Here is a 16,759-nt window from a genome sequence, read left to right as displayed (position 1 = left end):
TGGCCTCAAGCAATCCCCACGTGTCTGGTTTGGAAAGTTTAGCCTCATTGTTCAAAAATTTGGGCTAAAACGCAGTGAAGCAAACCATGCAGTTTTTTATTGTCATTCTTCTCTCGGGAAATGTGTTTACTTAATAGTATATGTTGATGATATTGTCATTACAGGAAATGATGCTATTGGAATATCTCAACTAAAAGAGTACTTGTGTAGACATTTTCAAACCAAGGATCTTGGAAGTCTCAAATACTACTTAGGCATTGAAGTAGCGCAATCAAAAGATGGAGTTGTAATCTCCCAAAGGAAGTATGCTCTTGATATATTACGAGAAACAAGCATGATTGATTGTAGACCGGTAGACAGTCCCATGGACCCAAACCAGAAATTAAGGACAGAAGAAGGTGAATTATTCTCTTATCCAGAGAGGTATAGGAGGCTGGTTGGGAAACTAATTTATCTCACTATTACAAGGTCAGATCTATCCTTTGCAGTTGGAGTGGTTAGTCAATTCATGCAGGCTTCATGTGTTGACCATTGGAATGCTCTCATTCACATTCTAAGGTATGTAAAGAAGGCTCCCGGCAAGGATTGTTATATGAAGATAAAGGAAGCATTCAGGTCTCTGGGTATTGTGATGCAAATTGGGCAGGTTCACCTATTGATAGACGGTCTACTACAGGATATTGTTTTTTTCTGGGAGGAAACATTATTTCATGGAAAAGTAAGAAACATAATGTAGTAGCTCGATCAACCGCGGAAGTCGAGTATAGGGCAATGACATCACTAACATGTGAACTTATATGGGTGAAACAATTCCTTCAAGAGGTTAAATTTTGTGACATCCATTCTATGAAGATGTATTGCGACAATCAAGCTGCTCTCCACATTGCATCAAATCTAATGTTTCACGAGAGGACTAAACATATAGAAATTGATTGTCATTTTGTTCGTGAAAAGTTGTTGACCAAAGAAATATGTACTGAGTTTATTGGGTCAAACGATCAACTCGCAGATGTATTGACTAAGTCATTAAGGGGTCCTCGGATTGAGTTTATTTGTTCCAAGCTTGGTACATACAATTTGTATGCTCCAGATTGAGGGGGAGTGTTAGGATATTTATCCTATTTTATCATCATTATAGTGTGTCAAGGGTTACCCTATTTATCATGTATTTGTGTATCAATTTATTCTTATAAATAGAAGATTGTTTGAGGGATCAATCAAGCCCCCTACAATTATTTTACAGTTTCAATCTTAAGTGACATATTTCAAACAGTTTCTTTTAGACAATTTCAAGGATTTTATTTTTGCTAGAAATGACAAATTTTGTACACTTGTTGAATTAAGGTAGAAAAATACCAGGTTTGTAGGCCACTAGAGATAATATTACCTTGACTGTTATTATTTTTGCAGCTTAGAGCAGATGTTTGCATTTAATCACTCTATAAGTTAGAGGGAATCCCTTAGCTAGTAACCTTGCCTTCTACCTTTCAATGGATCATGAACCCTATATTTCATATTCTATAGCCATTTACATCCCAGTTATTTATTTATTTAGTTTTTTCCATTTGGTAGTGTAACCAATTCCTAAGTACTATTCTTTTCTAGTTCCTCCATTTCTAGGTCCATGGCCTTTTTTTCATTTTCTTTCAGTCAATGCCTTAGAGAACAGTAGGTGTTGTGGTAGTGTTTAGGCTTTGTAAGGAAGGCTTTATGAGCAGGTGAAAAGTGTTTAAAGGATAGATAATTGGCTAAAGGGTATTATGGTTTGGTGGTTCATTTTCTAGACTTTATCATAAGAGAAAAATAGACTTTAAGCGTAACTCAGCCTCATAAAACTGGCTTGTAAGGTTGAGTTTGGTTTAAAATTCACTCCTTAACATGGTATAGGAACCATGGTTTTAAGCCTATCCTAATAAGATTTGTTATTTTTTAGGTGTATTGTTCCACTTGTTATTGGATCGCTATTGGACCACCCATTAATGTCTAGTCCTATGCTCGAGATGTATATACCTCGACGTAAGAAGTGTGTGTTGGAGATCCTCTAGTAATTATAGATATCATGATTGATTGAAATGAGTGAACCTCTAGTAATTGTTGATTGTTAAATGCTCCAGCATTCACACCCAAAAAGAAACATTTGATTAATGATTAATTGTTTTTTATTGCATCCATTCTTGTAGCTATATCAATCCACTTTTGATGACTTGATGTAATTGAGATTTTATGTTAACTGAAGTTCTGATGTTTAGATTCGATGTAGGACATTTTCAGTTGCTAATTACCATATTTTTTCGTAGTATTGTGATGAAATGAAGCAATCTGGAATTCAACCTACAAAGCAAGTTTTTATGGCCCTTGTTCATTCATACGCAGCTTGTGGAAATTTGGAGAAGGCAAAACAGGTATGGATACAAGCAGTAAACCTGGCATTACGGTTACTGGACTAAAAGGGTAATAGAGGCATTGTGCGAAGTTTAAATTTCTAGATGATAGAACTTGCATTATCATGAGTAGCGGCGAGTAGATTGTCATGTTTGCAGTTATTACTGCTAATGCTTTCAAGTAATTTTAATAATTTGATCTAATTAACCATAAATAGTTTCTGAATTCACATGCCCTGGGCTTGACATCCCTTTATGGGATTATTTCATTTCTATTTTAGCCAACTTTGATTCTGCTTTACATTTATGATACCAGCTGTAGCTTAAGTATAATATAAGCTTTTTCTTTCTTATTCTCCATATTCTTAGTCTGATTGATTCTCTATAATTACTCTGCATGCTTGTTTAAATACCTCATTGACTATAAATGTGGGAAAAGTAGAGCTTATAAGGGCTTGAGCAATCCTTACTCCTGAGATAGATTTTGGGATTTGATTTGATCTGTTGATATATATTGTATTGTATAATTGTACTTTTAGTTTTTGGGCTTTTATGTGCTGGTCTGTTTGCTCCTTATATAGGACATTTGGTGTAATAGAAACTTGACACAATGGAGTAATATTTTCATCTCTACATTTTGTCTCCCAAATTTAACATGGTATCCAGAGCAGGTTAGGGTTTGCAGTTAGCCACCCACTGCCCGCCATCGTCCACCATCGCTTCCGTTGCCGTTGCCGTCGCCGCCGCCGTCGCCGCCGCCGTCGCCGCCGCCGCAGCCTTTTCTCGGCGAAGTTAAGGGTTCGGTGCGCCTTGAAGAGCGCGACCCATCCCTGGTGGTCGCCGCCGCATCCTCCTCTCAACGCGCCGTCACGCGCCGTTTTTGTGTGTTCTTTCTCGGGCGCGTGGGCTTCACGCGCCGCCTCTCCCGTGTCGGATCTTCACCGCGCCACTGTCGGTCGTTTCACCTCCGTCTCCTGAGTGTGTTGTGGTCTCTGATTTTCTGTTCCGTTGAGGGTTGCTCCGTTTAGGGTTTCTTCCCACAATCTTTTTTTTCCTCTTTTCTTGTTTGGCTTTATAATGGCTGGTCTTGGAACACCGTCTCTCTCTACTACTCCAACCATTACTTCTGCAAAACTCAATTGGAAAAACTATCTATCTTGGTCTGCTTCTGTGGAGTTATGGTTTCTTGGTCAAGGACACCATGACCATCTTGAACAAGATGTTTCCACCGTTCCTGAAGAAGAGAAATCTCAATGGCAGAAGCTTGATTTTCAACTATGTGCTGTCCTATGGCAATCTGTTGAACCAGAAGTTTTAGAAATTTTGAGACCTTACAAAACGTGCTCCTCCTTTTGGAGAAAAGCTCAGGATATCTTTGCTAACGATGTACAACGCCTCTTTGATGCAACTCAAAGAGTGACTTCCCTCAAACAAAACAATCATGATATGGTTACTTACATAGGAACGGCCCGTGCTGCTGTAGAAGAATTGAAGAATCTTTGTGGCTGATTCTTTAGAAGGCCTAAACAAGAAGCTTGATAAGTTTTACATGGTCTTAATTTTAAGAGGTCTACATTCAGATTTTGGTCATGTTCGTGATCAAATGTTAGCTGGTGATCAAGTTCCATCAATGGACAGCTTAGTTACTCGACTTCTTCGGGTACCTTCATTAGTTAAAGACGAAAGTTCAATTGGTGGTATTGAAACATCAGCTATGGTAGCACCACAAGGAAGAGGAGGAGGCAGAGGCAACCAAGGAGGACGTGGTGGCCGTGGTAATCCTCCTCAGTGCACATATTGTAAGAGGATAGGCCATACTCGAGAGAAATGTTATGCCTTACATGGATATCCAGACAAGGTCGTTCATGTTTCGAAATCTGATGAACCCAAAATTTCAAATGAAGAATATCAAGAATTTTTGAAGTATAAGTCTGGAAAATCTTCTAATCCTGACCAATCCTCTTTCATGTCCAATGTGTCAACTGCCGGTATATCTTAATCTGTGGAAGGTCACAATCCATGGATCCTTGACTCAGGTGCCTCTGACCATATCTCTAGTACTATTTCTTCATTTTCTTCCATGTCCTCTCAGAAAATCCCTCATTTCATTACTATTGCCAATGGATCCAAAGTTGCATCTCAGGGAATTGGCAGAGTTTCCTTATCTCCTTCACTAAATTTAAATTCTGTTTTGTATATTCCTCATTGTCCTTACAATTTAATCTCCTTGAGCCAATTGACTCGTTCCTTAAATTGTTCTGTAACCTTTACTGCTAATTCCTTTGTTATACAGGAACATGGTACGGGTCGCCTGATTGGAGAAGGACATGAGTCTCGAGGACTTTATTTTTTGAAACATAGCTCTTCAGTTTCCTGTTTTACCACTTCATCCCCAAAACTTTTGCATGATCGGTTGGGCCATCCAAATTTATCCAAGTTGAAGATGATGGTTCCAAGTCTCAAGAACATTCAAGTCTTAGATTGTGAGTCGTGTCAATTAGGAAAACATGTTAGATCTTCTCATCCTAAAAAGTCTGAGACACTATGTAATTCTCCTTTCTCAACTATTCACTCTGATATTTGGGGACCAAGTCGTGTTACATCTTTTGGTTTTAACTATTTTGTAACCTTCATTGATGAATTCTCTCGATGTACTTGGGTTTATTTAATGAAAGAGAGCTCTGAACTTTTGTCCATATTTGTGTCCTTTATTAATGAAATCAAGAACCAATTTGGGAAGACAATTAAAATCCTTCGTAGTGATAATGCTAAGGAATATTTTTCTTCAGCGTTTTCTTCATTCTTATCTTCCCAAGGAATTTTACATCAGTCAACATGTCCTCACACTCCACAACAAAATGGTATTGCAGAGAGGAAGAATAGACATCTCATTGAAACTGCACGTTCCTTGATGTTGAATACTAATATTCCTGTGCATCACTGGGGAGATGCAGTCCTCACTGCCTGTTTTCAAATCAATAGGATGTCGTCTTCCTCTCTTGAAAATAAAGTTCCTCATTCTGTCATTTTTCCAAATGACGCCCTATATCATATCCCCTCACGTGTATTTGGGTGTACATATTTTGTCCATAATGTTTCTCCAGGTCTTGATAAGCTATCCACCAAGGCTATTAAGTGTGTCTTCTTGGGATATTCTCGTCTCCAGAAAAGGTATAAATGTTATTCTCCCTCCACCAAGAGATATTATATGTCTGCTGATGTCACATTCTTTGAGGATACACCGTTTTTCTCGTCCTCTGTGGAGGATCGTTCATCTGTTCAACAAATGTTTCCTCTACCATCATGTGATCCCTTGGTTATTCTTGCATCTATACCTCAAACTCAAAATGTGAATGAAATTGTTCCTCCACCTCTTCTCACATATCAGCGTCGGAGACAATCTCAAGATCAGAACAATAAAGATCCTCTAGACTCATCTCCTCCTCCATTAGCTCACCAGACCATGGATCTTTCATCCTCCTCGTCTTCTACTGACTCAGATGATAATTTGCCCATTGCCCTTCGGAAAGGTATTCGTTCTACTCGTAATCCATATCCTGTTTATAATTTTTTGAGTTATCATCGTTTGTCTTCTACCTATTTCTCTTTTGTTTCCTCCTTATCCTCCCTTAAGACTCCTAATAATATTTATGAGGCACTTGATCATCCTGGATGGCGTCAAGCCATGGTTGATGAAATGCAGGCCCTTGACCACAATGGTACTTGGGACCTTGTCCCTCTTCCTCCTGGTAAGAAGCCTGTTGGCTGCCGATGGGTTTATGCTATTAAGGTTGGTCTTACTGGTGAAATTGATCGTCTAAAAGCTCGTCTAGTAGCTAAGGGATATACTCAAGGGTATGGCATTGATTATTGTGATACTTTTTCTCCTGTGGCTAAAACCAGTACCGTTCGTATTTTACTTGCTATGGCTGCCATTCGTCATTGGCCACTTTACTAGTTGGACATTAAAAATGCCTTTCTTCATAGTGATCTGGAAGAGGAGATATACATGGAGCAACCTCCTGGGTTTGTTGCTCAGGGGGAGTCTGGGTTAGTTTGTAGATTACGTCGTTCCCTCTATGGCTTGAAACAATCACCTCGTGCTTGGTTTGGTAAATTTAGTCGGGTTGTGCAAAATTTTGGGTTGAAACGATGTGAGGCGGATCACTCAGTGTCTTATGGTCATTTTTCTCCTGACAAATGTGTTTATCTCATGGTGTATGTTGATGATATTGTTATTACAGGGAATGACAACACTAAAATTACTCAATTAAAGAATCATTTGTTCAACCACTTTCAGACTAAAGATCTGGGTCGTCTAAAATACTTCCTTGGTATTGAAGTGGCACATCAAAAGAAGGTATCATCATTTCACAAAGGAAATATGCTCTTGATATTTTAGAGGAAACTGGTTTGACAAATTGCAAGCCTATTGATAGTCCTATGGACTCAAATCAAAAGCTAATGAGAGATCAAGGTGAACCTTTCTCAGATCCAGAGAGATATAGAATGCTGGTTGGAAAACTCATATATCTTACAATAACAAGACCTGATCTTTCTTATCCAGTGGGAGTTGTGAGTCAATTTATGCAGAATCCACATGTTGACCATTGGAATGCAGTGATTCGAATTCTCAGATACATAAAAGGAAATCTAGGACAGGGATTGTTGTATGAGGACAAGGGAAACACTCAGATTGAAGGATATTGTGATGCAGATTGGGCTAGTTCTCCAATTGATCGAAGATCTACTACAGGATATTGTGGTTTACTTGGAGGGAACCTTATATCTTGGAAAAGTAAGAAACAAAGTGTTGTTGCTAGATCTAGTGCTGAAGCTAAATACCGATCTATGGCTTTGACTACATGCGAACTTGTGTGGATCAAGCAACTTCTCTAAGAATTGAAATTTTGTGGAAATGAGTCGTTGAAATTGTATGTGACAACCAAGCAGCCCTTCATATTGCCTCCAATCCAGTGTTTCATGAGAGAACAAAACATATAGAAATTGATTGTCATTTTATTAGAGAGAAGTTGTTGACTAAGGAACTTGTTACTGAGTTTGTCAATTCTAATGAACAACTCGGAGACATTATGACCAAATCTCTAAGGGGGCCTAGGATTCAATTTATATGTTCCAAGCTTGGTGCATATGATCTATATGCTCCAGCTTGAGGGGGAGTGTTGATATATATTGTATTGTATAATTGTACTTTTAGTTTTTGGGCTTTTATGTGCTGATCTGTTTGCTCCTTATATAGGACATTTGGTGTAATAGAAACTTGACACAATGGAGTAATATTTTCATCTCTACATTTTCTCTCCCAAATTTAACATGATCTAACTCAATTTCATGTGGTATTAAAACCTATCAGAGTTGATATTTTGACAACCCTCACGACTTTTTCCAGTGTATTGCAGTTTTCCTAAAGAAATACAAAGAAACCTTTTTGACAATCTCCATGATTCAAATGCTTCCTATGCATACAGGCATGTGTTGACATCCCACATTCAGACCTGTTCTCAAGAAACCGAACTAGGATACTGTTGTTCTCAACAATGATGTTATGAGTATGCAAAGAAACCGAACTAGGATTGCTGTTGTGCGAGCCTCTACTGAAGGGCTTTCTGCCATGGGTTTCTTCTTCCCATTCAGACCTGTTCTCAAGAAACCGAACTAGGATACTGTTGTTCTCAACAATGATGTTATGAGTATGCAAAGAAACCGAACTAGGATTGCTGTTGTGCGAGCCTCTACTGAAGGGCTTTCTGCCATGGGTTTCTTCTTCCCATTCAGACCTGTTCTCAAGAAACCGAACTAGGATACTGTTGTTCTCAACAATGATGTTATGAGTATCCCTGCAGACCTCTCTCGACGCTACTGTGTCACCTCTTTCTTGGATGTTATTGGTCACTTTCTTCTTGGGCTAGAGTTTAGCCCAAACTTCTTGTGATACAGTGTTAAGTATCACCACTTGGGAGTTGTCCAGCAAAGAACTTTGGACCTCCAACCTATCTTTGGCCTTTCGATGCCATAAGTCCCAATCTTTGGTGTTTTGGTTTCTGCCATCAGTAATGTGAAAGACTCTCTTCACTGCCAAAGCTTTGTTATAACAACTCGTGAGTTGTTCTTTGAGACTGATCGCTGAATTCAATCTTTCGAAGTTATGGGTTTCAGATTTTTCCAAACCCTCGTACGGATCGGTTTTCAACAGTTCTTCCACCTTCACGATTATGCCGTTCAGTCGTGAGGGGGAGAAAGTTTAAGCCGCTGCAGGGTAGTGTAGTCCCTGTAGGTTTGTTGCTGTTAGCCTTTCCAGGACAATTATTTCCTGCAGGTTTGTTGTTGTTCAGGGTAGTGAAGTCCTTGAACACGTTTGTTGCTGTTTAGGGGGAGTATGTTTCCAAGACACTGCAAGTCACATAAATATGGCAGTTCAAGCCACATAAGTATGGTAGTCCTTACAGTTTTATCGCTTTCAGCCACTGCAGGCCCCATCACCCATCTAACTCAGAGATGGGGATTCAATGGCGGTTCAAGCCACATAAGTATGGTAGTCCCTGTAGTTTTGTAGCTTTTAGCCATTATAGGCCCCATCACCCATCAATATCAGAGATGGGGATTCAGTCCTTGCAGTTTGTCATTGTCCACCGTTGCTCTCCTTCATCCACTTTTGAAGATGAAGTTTCACAAGCTGCTAGTTGTTCATTGACATGTGATAACCCATCTGTTTGCCTCACACTCTTGAAGACAAATCATCTAGTTCAAAACTGAGTTTATCTATTCCAAGCTTGGTTCATACAATTTGTATGCTCCAGCTTGAGGGGGAGTGTTAAAATTATTGATTATTGTGTGTGAACTGTGTGTGAGCGTGTGTATGAGTTGTGTTCAAGTGTGTTCCAACTAAGAGTGAGTTGGAAAGGAGTGTGGTTAGTTACTTTATTTCCCTATAAATGTAAGCTTAAGGTTAGAGAAGAGGCAAGCCCTCAAGTAATACATATATCTGTATTCATTTCAACACTTTCAATTCACACCAACACACACGAAAGATAGCAAAAGAGAATGTATATTATTGCTGTAAAACAAATGATCCAATCAAGAATTACACTCAAGGGAAACTCCCTCCTACTGGAACAATGATCCAGTCTAACTATACAAGTCAAAAACTACCCCCCTGTACAATTCAAACCCTTATTTATAGTTTCTTCCCCTTTCTAACAAACTAACAAACTGCTCCTAATCACCAACCACCTTTCCCGCTATTTCCCACTATTTTTCTTTCTCCATTCATACACCTTTAATGCTCTACCAGAAGAGGCCATAGATAATTGTAGAAAGCAAAAATAATTATCAAGAGAAAGAAATAACCCTAAAAAAATTTAGCAAATTCCAATGAACTTCCATCACAACGAAAACTACAGATCCTGAGGGAGGATGGAGAGGCGAGTCTGACATTGATGGTCGCCGTCGAAGAAGAGGCTAGATGTGTTATCACACACACAGGAATTGCAAGCGTGTTAGAGCTCTAATCATTCTGATTCTTGTAGTGTAGTGGTTGTGTGGCCAAGATGAGCACAACAGTCAGTTCTAACCGTGGTAGTGGTGGCGGTTGCAACATGGCAGGAGTACCAGTCTGGGTGGTGGTAGCACAATGGTCTCAAAAAACAAAGAAAAGTACAAAAGGATGGACCTAAGCTTGTTACATCAATCAACATATATTGCCAAAATTAGATCTTATAAAAGGTTTGAGAGCAATTCTCACCTAAGAAGCTAGCTTTTGAGATTGTCATATGCCCAATCCAAATTAAAGCTTTTTCATATTTTTAAATTACACCATATTATTACAAGTGTTATTTTACATATCTATTATTCACCTAAAACTAAAATAAAAATAAAAATATTAGCTTTTACAGGCTCCACACATAATTTAATTTTACTGGGTAAATACTTAAAATTAGCCTAATTATTAGTTTCTTCATGTTGTGTAGTATCCCATGCTTTTCTAGAATTCCCCTTTTGGAGTAACTTTGTGCATCACCTCGTTTTTCAATATTGGTGTAGAGCATAAGTTGTATTTCATGTTGCAGGTAGTTTTGGATCCAAACATACCAGTCAAGATCTTAAATGAAATCAAGAGTGTACTTGTCGTAAATCTTGTATCACATGGGCAATTGTCCGAGGCTCTCCTTGTCTATGAACAGATTAAGAAAGGTGGACATAAGTTGGAGCCAAAAGCGATTACATGTCTAATTGTAAGGTTTTGTATTAGTGTTATTTTAGATTATCTACCTTCAACATTATAATTAATTGCTGACATTCCTAGGAAGAGTTGACTCAACACAATGGGGAGTTGGATCGATTGCTACTTCTACTCAACGAAATGAGTGATCTGGACTATTGGGTTGATGGCTGTTTCAAGGTCATCTTGTACTGTGCACGGAACAATAATTTGAGGTTTGAGGTTTACGCCCCATCCACCGCCCCCCCCCCCCCCCCCCCCCACGCATTGAATTTTAGTGTTTCAAAGTTAGATTCTTTAAGTTGCTTATCTTCATACTCTGGTCTTATGGTTCAGCTCTGCTATTCTTTTGCTCAAACAACTCAAGGATACGTTTGAAAATGATGAAATGGTACTGGAAGCCCTTTTTGACGGAGTGAGTTCTATTTTCTCTCCTAGTTCAATTTTATAAACTTACATAATACGTCAGGATACTGATATATTTAATTTAATGTCTAATTACTAAAAGGAAATGTCTTGCTAATGTCAACGGTGTGTCTATAGGTATTTTCTGCAATTGTAGCATCAGAGGCCACTCATTTACAGATTGGCCTGGACTTGCTTTGGGCAATCAAGGATGAACTGGGCCTTAGGCCCTCACGGCAGTGTCTTGATTTTCTTCTAAGTGCTTGTGCCAATGCTGGAGATTTGAACAATGCTCGCTTGATTTGGAGGGAGTACGAGATTGCTGGGTTTCCTTACAATGTATTAAGTTACTTGCGGTAAGTTGTTAGCCTTCTCTCCCTGACCGTGTTACAGTTTTTACACAGTTTTTATCTTTGCCTAATGGTTCTGGCTTTTAATTATTTCCATGGATGTAGAATGTATCAAACACTTTTGGCAGCTGGAGATGGCAGATCTGCATCCTTTATCCTTAAGAAAATTCCACGAGACGATGCGGAGGTTTGTGCTGTCATCATGGCATGTGCGGAAACATATAGTGCTCTTAATTCTGTAGGAGAGAAGAAAGAGCAAGGAAAACGTAAAGGAAGAAAGAGCAAAAGAAAGAGCAAAAGAAAGAGCAAGACCTGAACACACTTTCCAGTGACATTTGTAGGGTAGGTAGGGGAAAGAGAGATATGCCTAATTTTTTCTGTGGCTTTAGACATGTGCTTCACACCTGACATGATGTATCCATTTTATGCTTAATATATTTCCTACAATCGCTCTTCCACACTGTGCACCTTCTTTGTCATAGAAAGTACTTTTGATCATCATTCAAGATGCTGATTCCGTTTAAGATATGATTTCATCTTAGTAATTAAAAAAATATATATAGCTAAAAGTTAGGGATATTCTCCACTATTAGCCCGATTTCATTATATTATATTTTGAATGATTATAAATAAAAGATTTATATGTGTGATTAAACACATAATTCACAATGGTAAATGGTAGTTTTCGTTTCTCTCGTTGTAAAATCTCATTTAACTGTAGCATTTCATTTGCAGCTTCTAAACGTGTTTTTTGAACATGAAGTCTGGTACCTACCACTATTAATACATGATAAACTTCTTGAACTTGTTATACTTTACTTTTTTTAAGTAGTTCAATAAAATAAGCTTTATATTTATCTATATATTACAATTTATGTCACATCTTCAGAATCTGCATAATCTAATAAAAGCTTTTTTTAGAGTATGACAGATGATGTGATGTAATTCATTGACACAATTCTGATTTCCTTGGTTGGCCTACCGAACGTTTTTAAGATAATTTAGAGACGACTAACTATAATTGATACTGGATTTTGCAGTATTTGTTGCACTAATTCATTGACATCTTTCTGATTTGCGTGGTTGACGTACTACATGTTTTAGTGTAGTATTTTTTATTTTTATTTTTTTAAATTTCAGATGCAAATTATTTTTTTAAAAAAATATTTAACGATGTGTAAGATGTAATTATAATGAACTTTTGAAGAGGTTATAAAACAATAATAATGCAACTTCAATTTAAAAATAAATATGCAAGTAAATAAATACCATTAATTAATTTAATAAAAAATTCCAGTAAATATAAATGTATATGGATTGCAAAAAATCAAATATCCTGTTACGTGATTTGAGAATATTTTGGCAATGTTACGTTATTTTTTATATATATAATTTTAATATTTTTATTTGAATTACCCAGATGTTAACTTATAAATTATTGATTTATGAGTTAAAGATAATGATTATTATTCTAAGGTATTTTTTGTTCACATACAAAATGATTAATTGTTCTTATAATTAATATGAATAATAGTAAATAATATTATGTGATAGCTAGTTTGACTTATATATTCAAAGTATTAAGTAATTCTAATTTATGCATGTTTTAATTATTATAATATCCTTAACATGTAATGTATTTTTGTATTTTTCAAAAAGAGAACATAAGCATAGAATATTTATTTGCATCTGGATATGTACTTTATGTTTAATTTATGATTCAAAACATTAATGTATGTAATGTATAGCTTGTTAAGCTTATTTCAATCTTTAATGAGTTCAATTTTTTTAATTAGAGTGAACAAGTCCAACTTTCACTTAGGTTTGTTAGATCTTGATGACTTTTTAAGTTGAAAAGTTTGTTTTCATCACTAATGCTAGTAACCATGAAGAGAAAGCTCATTATAGATCTTGAGAAAGCACTACAGCGAAATAAGCCTTCCATGTCTCACATTTAATTTTAGAATAGAAAATAGTCAACTTTAAAAATGACCTATGATATTGTTTTAAATAAATTCTCTAAGTTAGATGATGAAAATCTCATTTTTTGACGTCATATGCTTAGTAGACGTCAGAAATCTCATTTTCCAACGTCAATTGACGTTGGAAATTTAGTTTTACAACATTGTATGGTTGCATGAATCATTTCAACTTGAATAGAAATTATATTGGGCTGTCAAAATAAGAATTAGACATTGAAAATCTCACTTTCCGACATCAATTGACATTGGAAATTTAGTTTCTAGACATTATATAGTTGAATGAATCATTTCAACTTGAACAAAATTGTCCCTTGGGCTGTCAAAATACGAATTAGACGTCGGAAATCTCATTTTTCGACATCAATTGACGTCAGAAATTCAATTTTTCAACATTATATGTCCTGTAAATTTGGTGAATTTATTAAAACGTTTGATGCATACGTGAAAAATTTATAAGACGTCTGATAACCTAGATTAAGACGTCGAATTCTACGTTTTCCAATGTCATTTGGCCTGTAAAAATTTTGTAAAAATGGAAATTACACACACTGTCTCTACGCGCTTTCTCTTCTACTTAAACTAACATCTTCATTGACAAGTGTGAGAAAGAACAAAGGTTAGTTTTGTGTCTTTTACCTCTAACAAAAGTGTTTTTATTGCCTTGGTTGGAATATTTATTTAGTTTTGATTGATTAATATTGTTTTTTCGTTTCGCATTGACATCGTATATGCAAGTTCAAACTCCACTATTTTCAAGTGAACCAACTGCTTCGTTCACGAGTGCAAGGAATAAAAAAGCATAGTTTTGGGTTATTTACCTTAAATATATGTGTTTCTGCTACTTTAGTTATGTTTGTTTGTGTTTTTATAGATTCATTTTGTACTTTCGTGCTTCATTGAAGGTTCACCACAATGAACAACAATGTCAGGAAGTTCTCCACTCTCCATTGCTACCAACGACTACCTTCTATCAAGGTTAGTTTCTTGATTTTATATACATTGCAATGTACTGATATATTATCTGATACGTGATTTTTAGTTTTCCTTGTTATACTTTGTGTGCTATTTCTTCTATGTATCATTGATTTTTGTATGTTTCTTGTAAGTTATATAAATTTTTAACTTGTTTTTTGACATTTTATTTTTTATTCACGTTTTAAAAATAGTATGAATCGAAGTTGAATGAATGAACTTCGTATCAATGAAAATTGTGAAAAGGGAGTTTTCGAGCTCTTACAATTTGTTCAAGAACACACAAACTCTATGAAGAGACATACTTTTTTTCTTGTGTTCGTTGTCTTAGTCAAATATGTCAAAACTTGGATAATATGTGTGATAATTTATTCATATGGTATAATGAGGAGTTATATAGTTTGGACTTGGCATGGAGAAGTATTATACAAGCCTACACCGTCAAGAGGAACAAGTTATATGGACGAACAAATGAATGATCATTTATAGGACATGATACGTGATGTCGGTGAAGAAAATTTTGGAAGAACTCATTTATATGATTTTCTTAAGAATGATTCAGAGATAGAGTTGTATCCAAGATGCTCCAACTTTACATGCTTGTCAGCAACTTTGAAATTGTTTAGTTTAAAAGCAAGAAATGGATGGGTCGATAAATGTTTCACATAATTGTTGGAGTTGCTAAAGGAGATGCTTCTAGAAAATTACACGTTACCTATTTGTAATTACTAGGCGAAGAAAATTCTATGTCCAATGATTTGGAATACCAAAAGATACATACATACTCTAATGATTGTGTATTGTATAGAGACCAGTATGTTTCACTAACGGTGTGCCCAACATGTGGTTTATCACGGTTTAAGAAGAAATTTGATGAACATAATGTTGATGAAGACAATGATGGTCCACCTGCTAAGGTGATGTGGTTCTTACCTATAATACTTATTAGGTTGAAACAATTATTTTCCATTAAAGAATATACGAAGAACCTAAAATGACATGTTGATGGAATAAAGTGTGATAATTGTTGCAACTGGAATCGCGACGGGACGAAGATCCAAAAAAGAACGGGTTTTGAAAAGAGATATGGAGTCGCCACCAAAGTTTATTCTGGAAAACTACGAAAAAATCATAAAAGGATAAGGCATGGTCTGATTCTGGGTTCGGGAATTAGTTACGTGTAGGGAAGGTATTAGCACCCTACAACGCCTACCCTAAAGAAGTACCTTTAATTAAATAAACGAATGTGATGTGGTTTTAAAAATGTTTAATCATCCCCAAAAATGACACTATAAAGAAACAAAAGATACTTTTTTTTTATTTTATTTTTGGGCCCGACAAGGATTGACCTTGCTCCTACTATTTTCATTCAGAATGAGAAATCAAGCTTACGTAGTTCTTTTAAAAATCTGTTTGAGAATGTTTGTTTGGGAAATTACTTGAGAAGTTATGAATAATTTTGGATTTTTGGGAAGTGAACCTGAAAAGGACTAGTCTTGCTCCTAATCAAGGATCACGTAGTTTTGGCTGAAAGATTGTTCGTTTGAAAATGTAGATGTTTTTAGTTTTTAAAGATTTTATATTTTTTGGTATTTTTTTATAAAAGAAAGAGAAAAAAGTTTTTAGCACAAGGACGATGCACGCAATCACACATGTGCTTAACCTTTAAAACATATTTTTTTTTTGATTTTTATATTTTATACTTTTTTTTTTTGTGGCAAATGAACAAACCCGACAAAAACATAGGGGTTCAATTGAATTCTCCCATTTCGCCATCAACGTCCAAGACCTAGGGTCCCTTTCCTCCTCCAATTGAATCCAAAGGGAGTTGAGCTCCTCCGCAAAGCAAGAACCCTAGAGAGGCACCGGTCTCCTCTCAGGCGCGCTTACAGGACAGCCACCGCAACAGCCGCCGTAAGCCGCTAGTCAGTCATCGCCGGTGCCACTGATCGCCGTCAAAATCGGTGTCGGCCATGGCGTTAGGTTCTCTCCTCTCCTCCTCTTCTTCGCGTTCGAGACTATAGGCACCAACGAAACTGGTCTCCATCGCAACTGCTCACAAAGCCAAACTCTACGTTCCAAGCCGGGAGGAATCGCGTCCATTCACAGCTGTTCAAACACTTACCCTTTTCTCCTTTCATCGATCGAATCCTAACTCCGAGAACCACGCGCTCCTGCCACCGCTTGCCTCCCCTACACCACCATGACTTTTGACCTCCGGCAAACTCTATACAACCCTACTTCGACAATGCACCTCATCAGGGCTGGGGTCTTCTTCCTCTCCACAAATATGCTTGCATTTCTAAAGCAGAGAGGTCGAAGATGGTGATGACTGGTGTGTTTATGGTTTCTAGTTCTGTGTGTGCCTATTGCTTAGGGGTTCAACTTTTTGTTGGTGGCCTGAGATGAACATAGGCAAGGAGACTTATT

The 16,759-nt window shown here is 36.9% G+C and overlaps 1 protein-coding gene across 1 annotated transcript in view; it reads left to right on the top strand.

Annotated features, from left to right (window-relative positions):
* The window catches only part of LOC124820224 (pentatricopeptide repeat-containing protein At4g04790, mitochondrial-like), a 39,526-nt gene extending 27,695 nt beyond the window's left edge, over positions 1-11,831 (top strand). The window contains exons 13-18 of the mRNA XM_088092505.1: positions 2,298-2,402; positions 10,469-10,633; positions 10,705-10,835; positions 10,957-11,035; positions 11,164-11,381; positions 11,481-11,831. Coding sequence (XP_087948631.1) covers positions 2,298-2,402; positions 10,469-10,633; positions 10,705-10,835; positions 10,957-11,035; positions 11,164-11,381; positions 11,481-11,691 — 909 coding nt within the window. The 3' untranslated portion in view covers positions 11,692-11,831. The remainder of the gene's footprint in view (positions 1-2,297; positions 2,403-10,468; positions 10,634-10,704; positions 10,836-10,956; positions 11,036-11,163; positions 11,382-11,480) is intronic.
* The last annotated feature ends 4,928 nt before the right edge of the window (positions 11,832-16,759 follow it).

Source organism: Vigna umbellata, chromosome 6, assembly GCF_029865625.1.
Source record: "Vigna umbellata cultivar VRB3 chromosome 6, Vumbellata_1.0, whole genome shotgun sequence".
Classification (NCBI taxonomy): Eukaryota; Viridiplantae; Streptophyta; class Magnoliopsida; order Fabales; family Fabaceae; genus Vigna; species Vigna umbellata.
The sequence above is the reverse complement of the archived record's forward strand: the minus strand, read 5'-3'. Positions and strand labels throughout refer to the sequence as shown.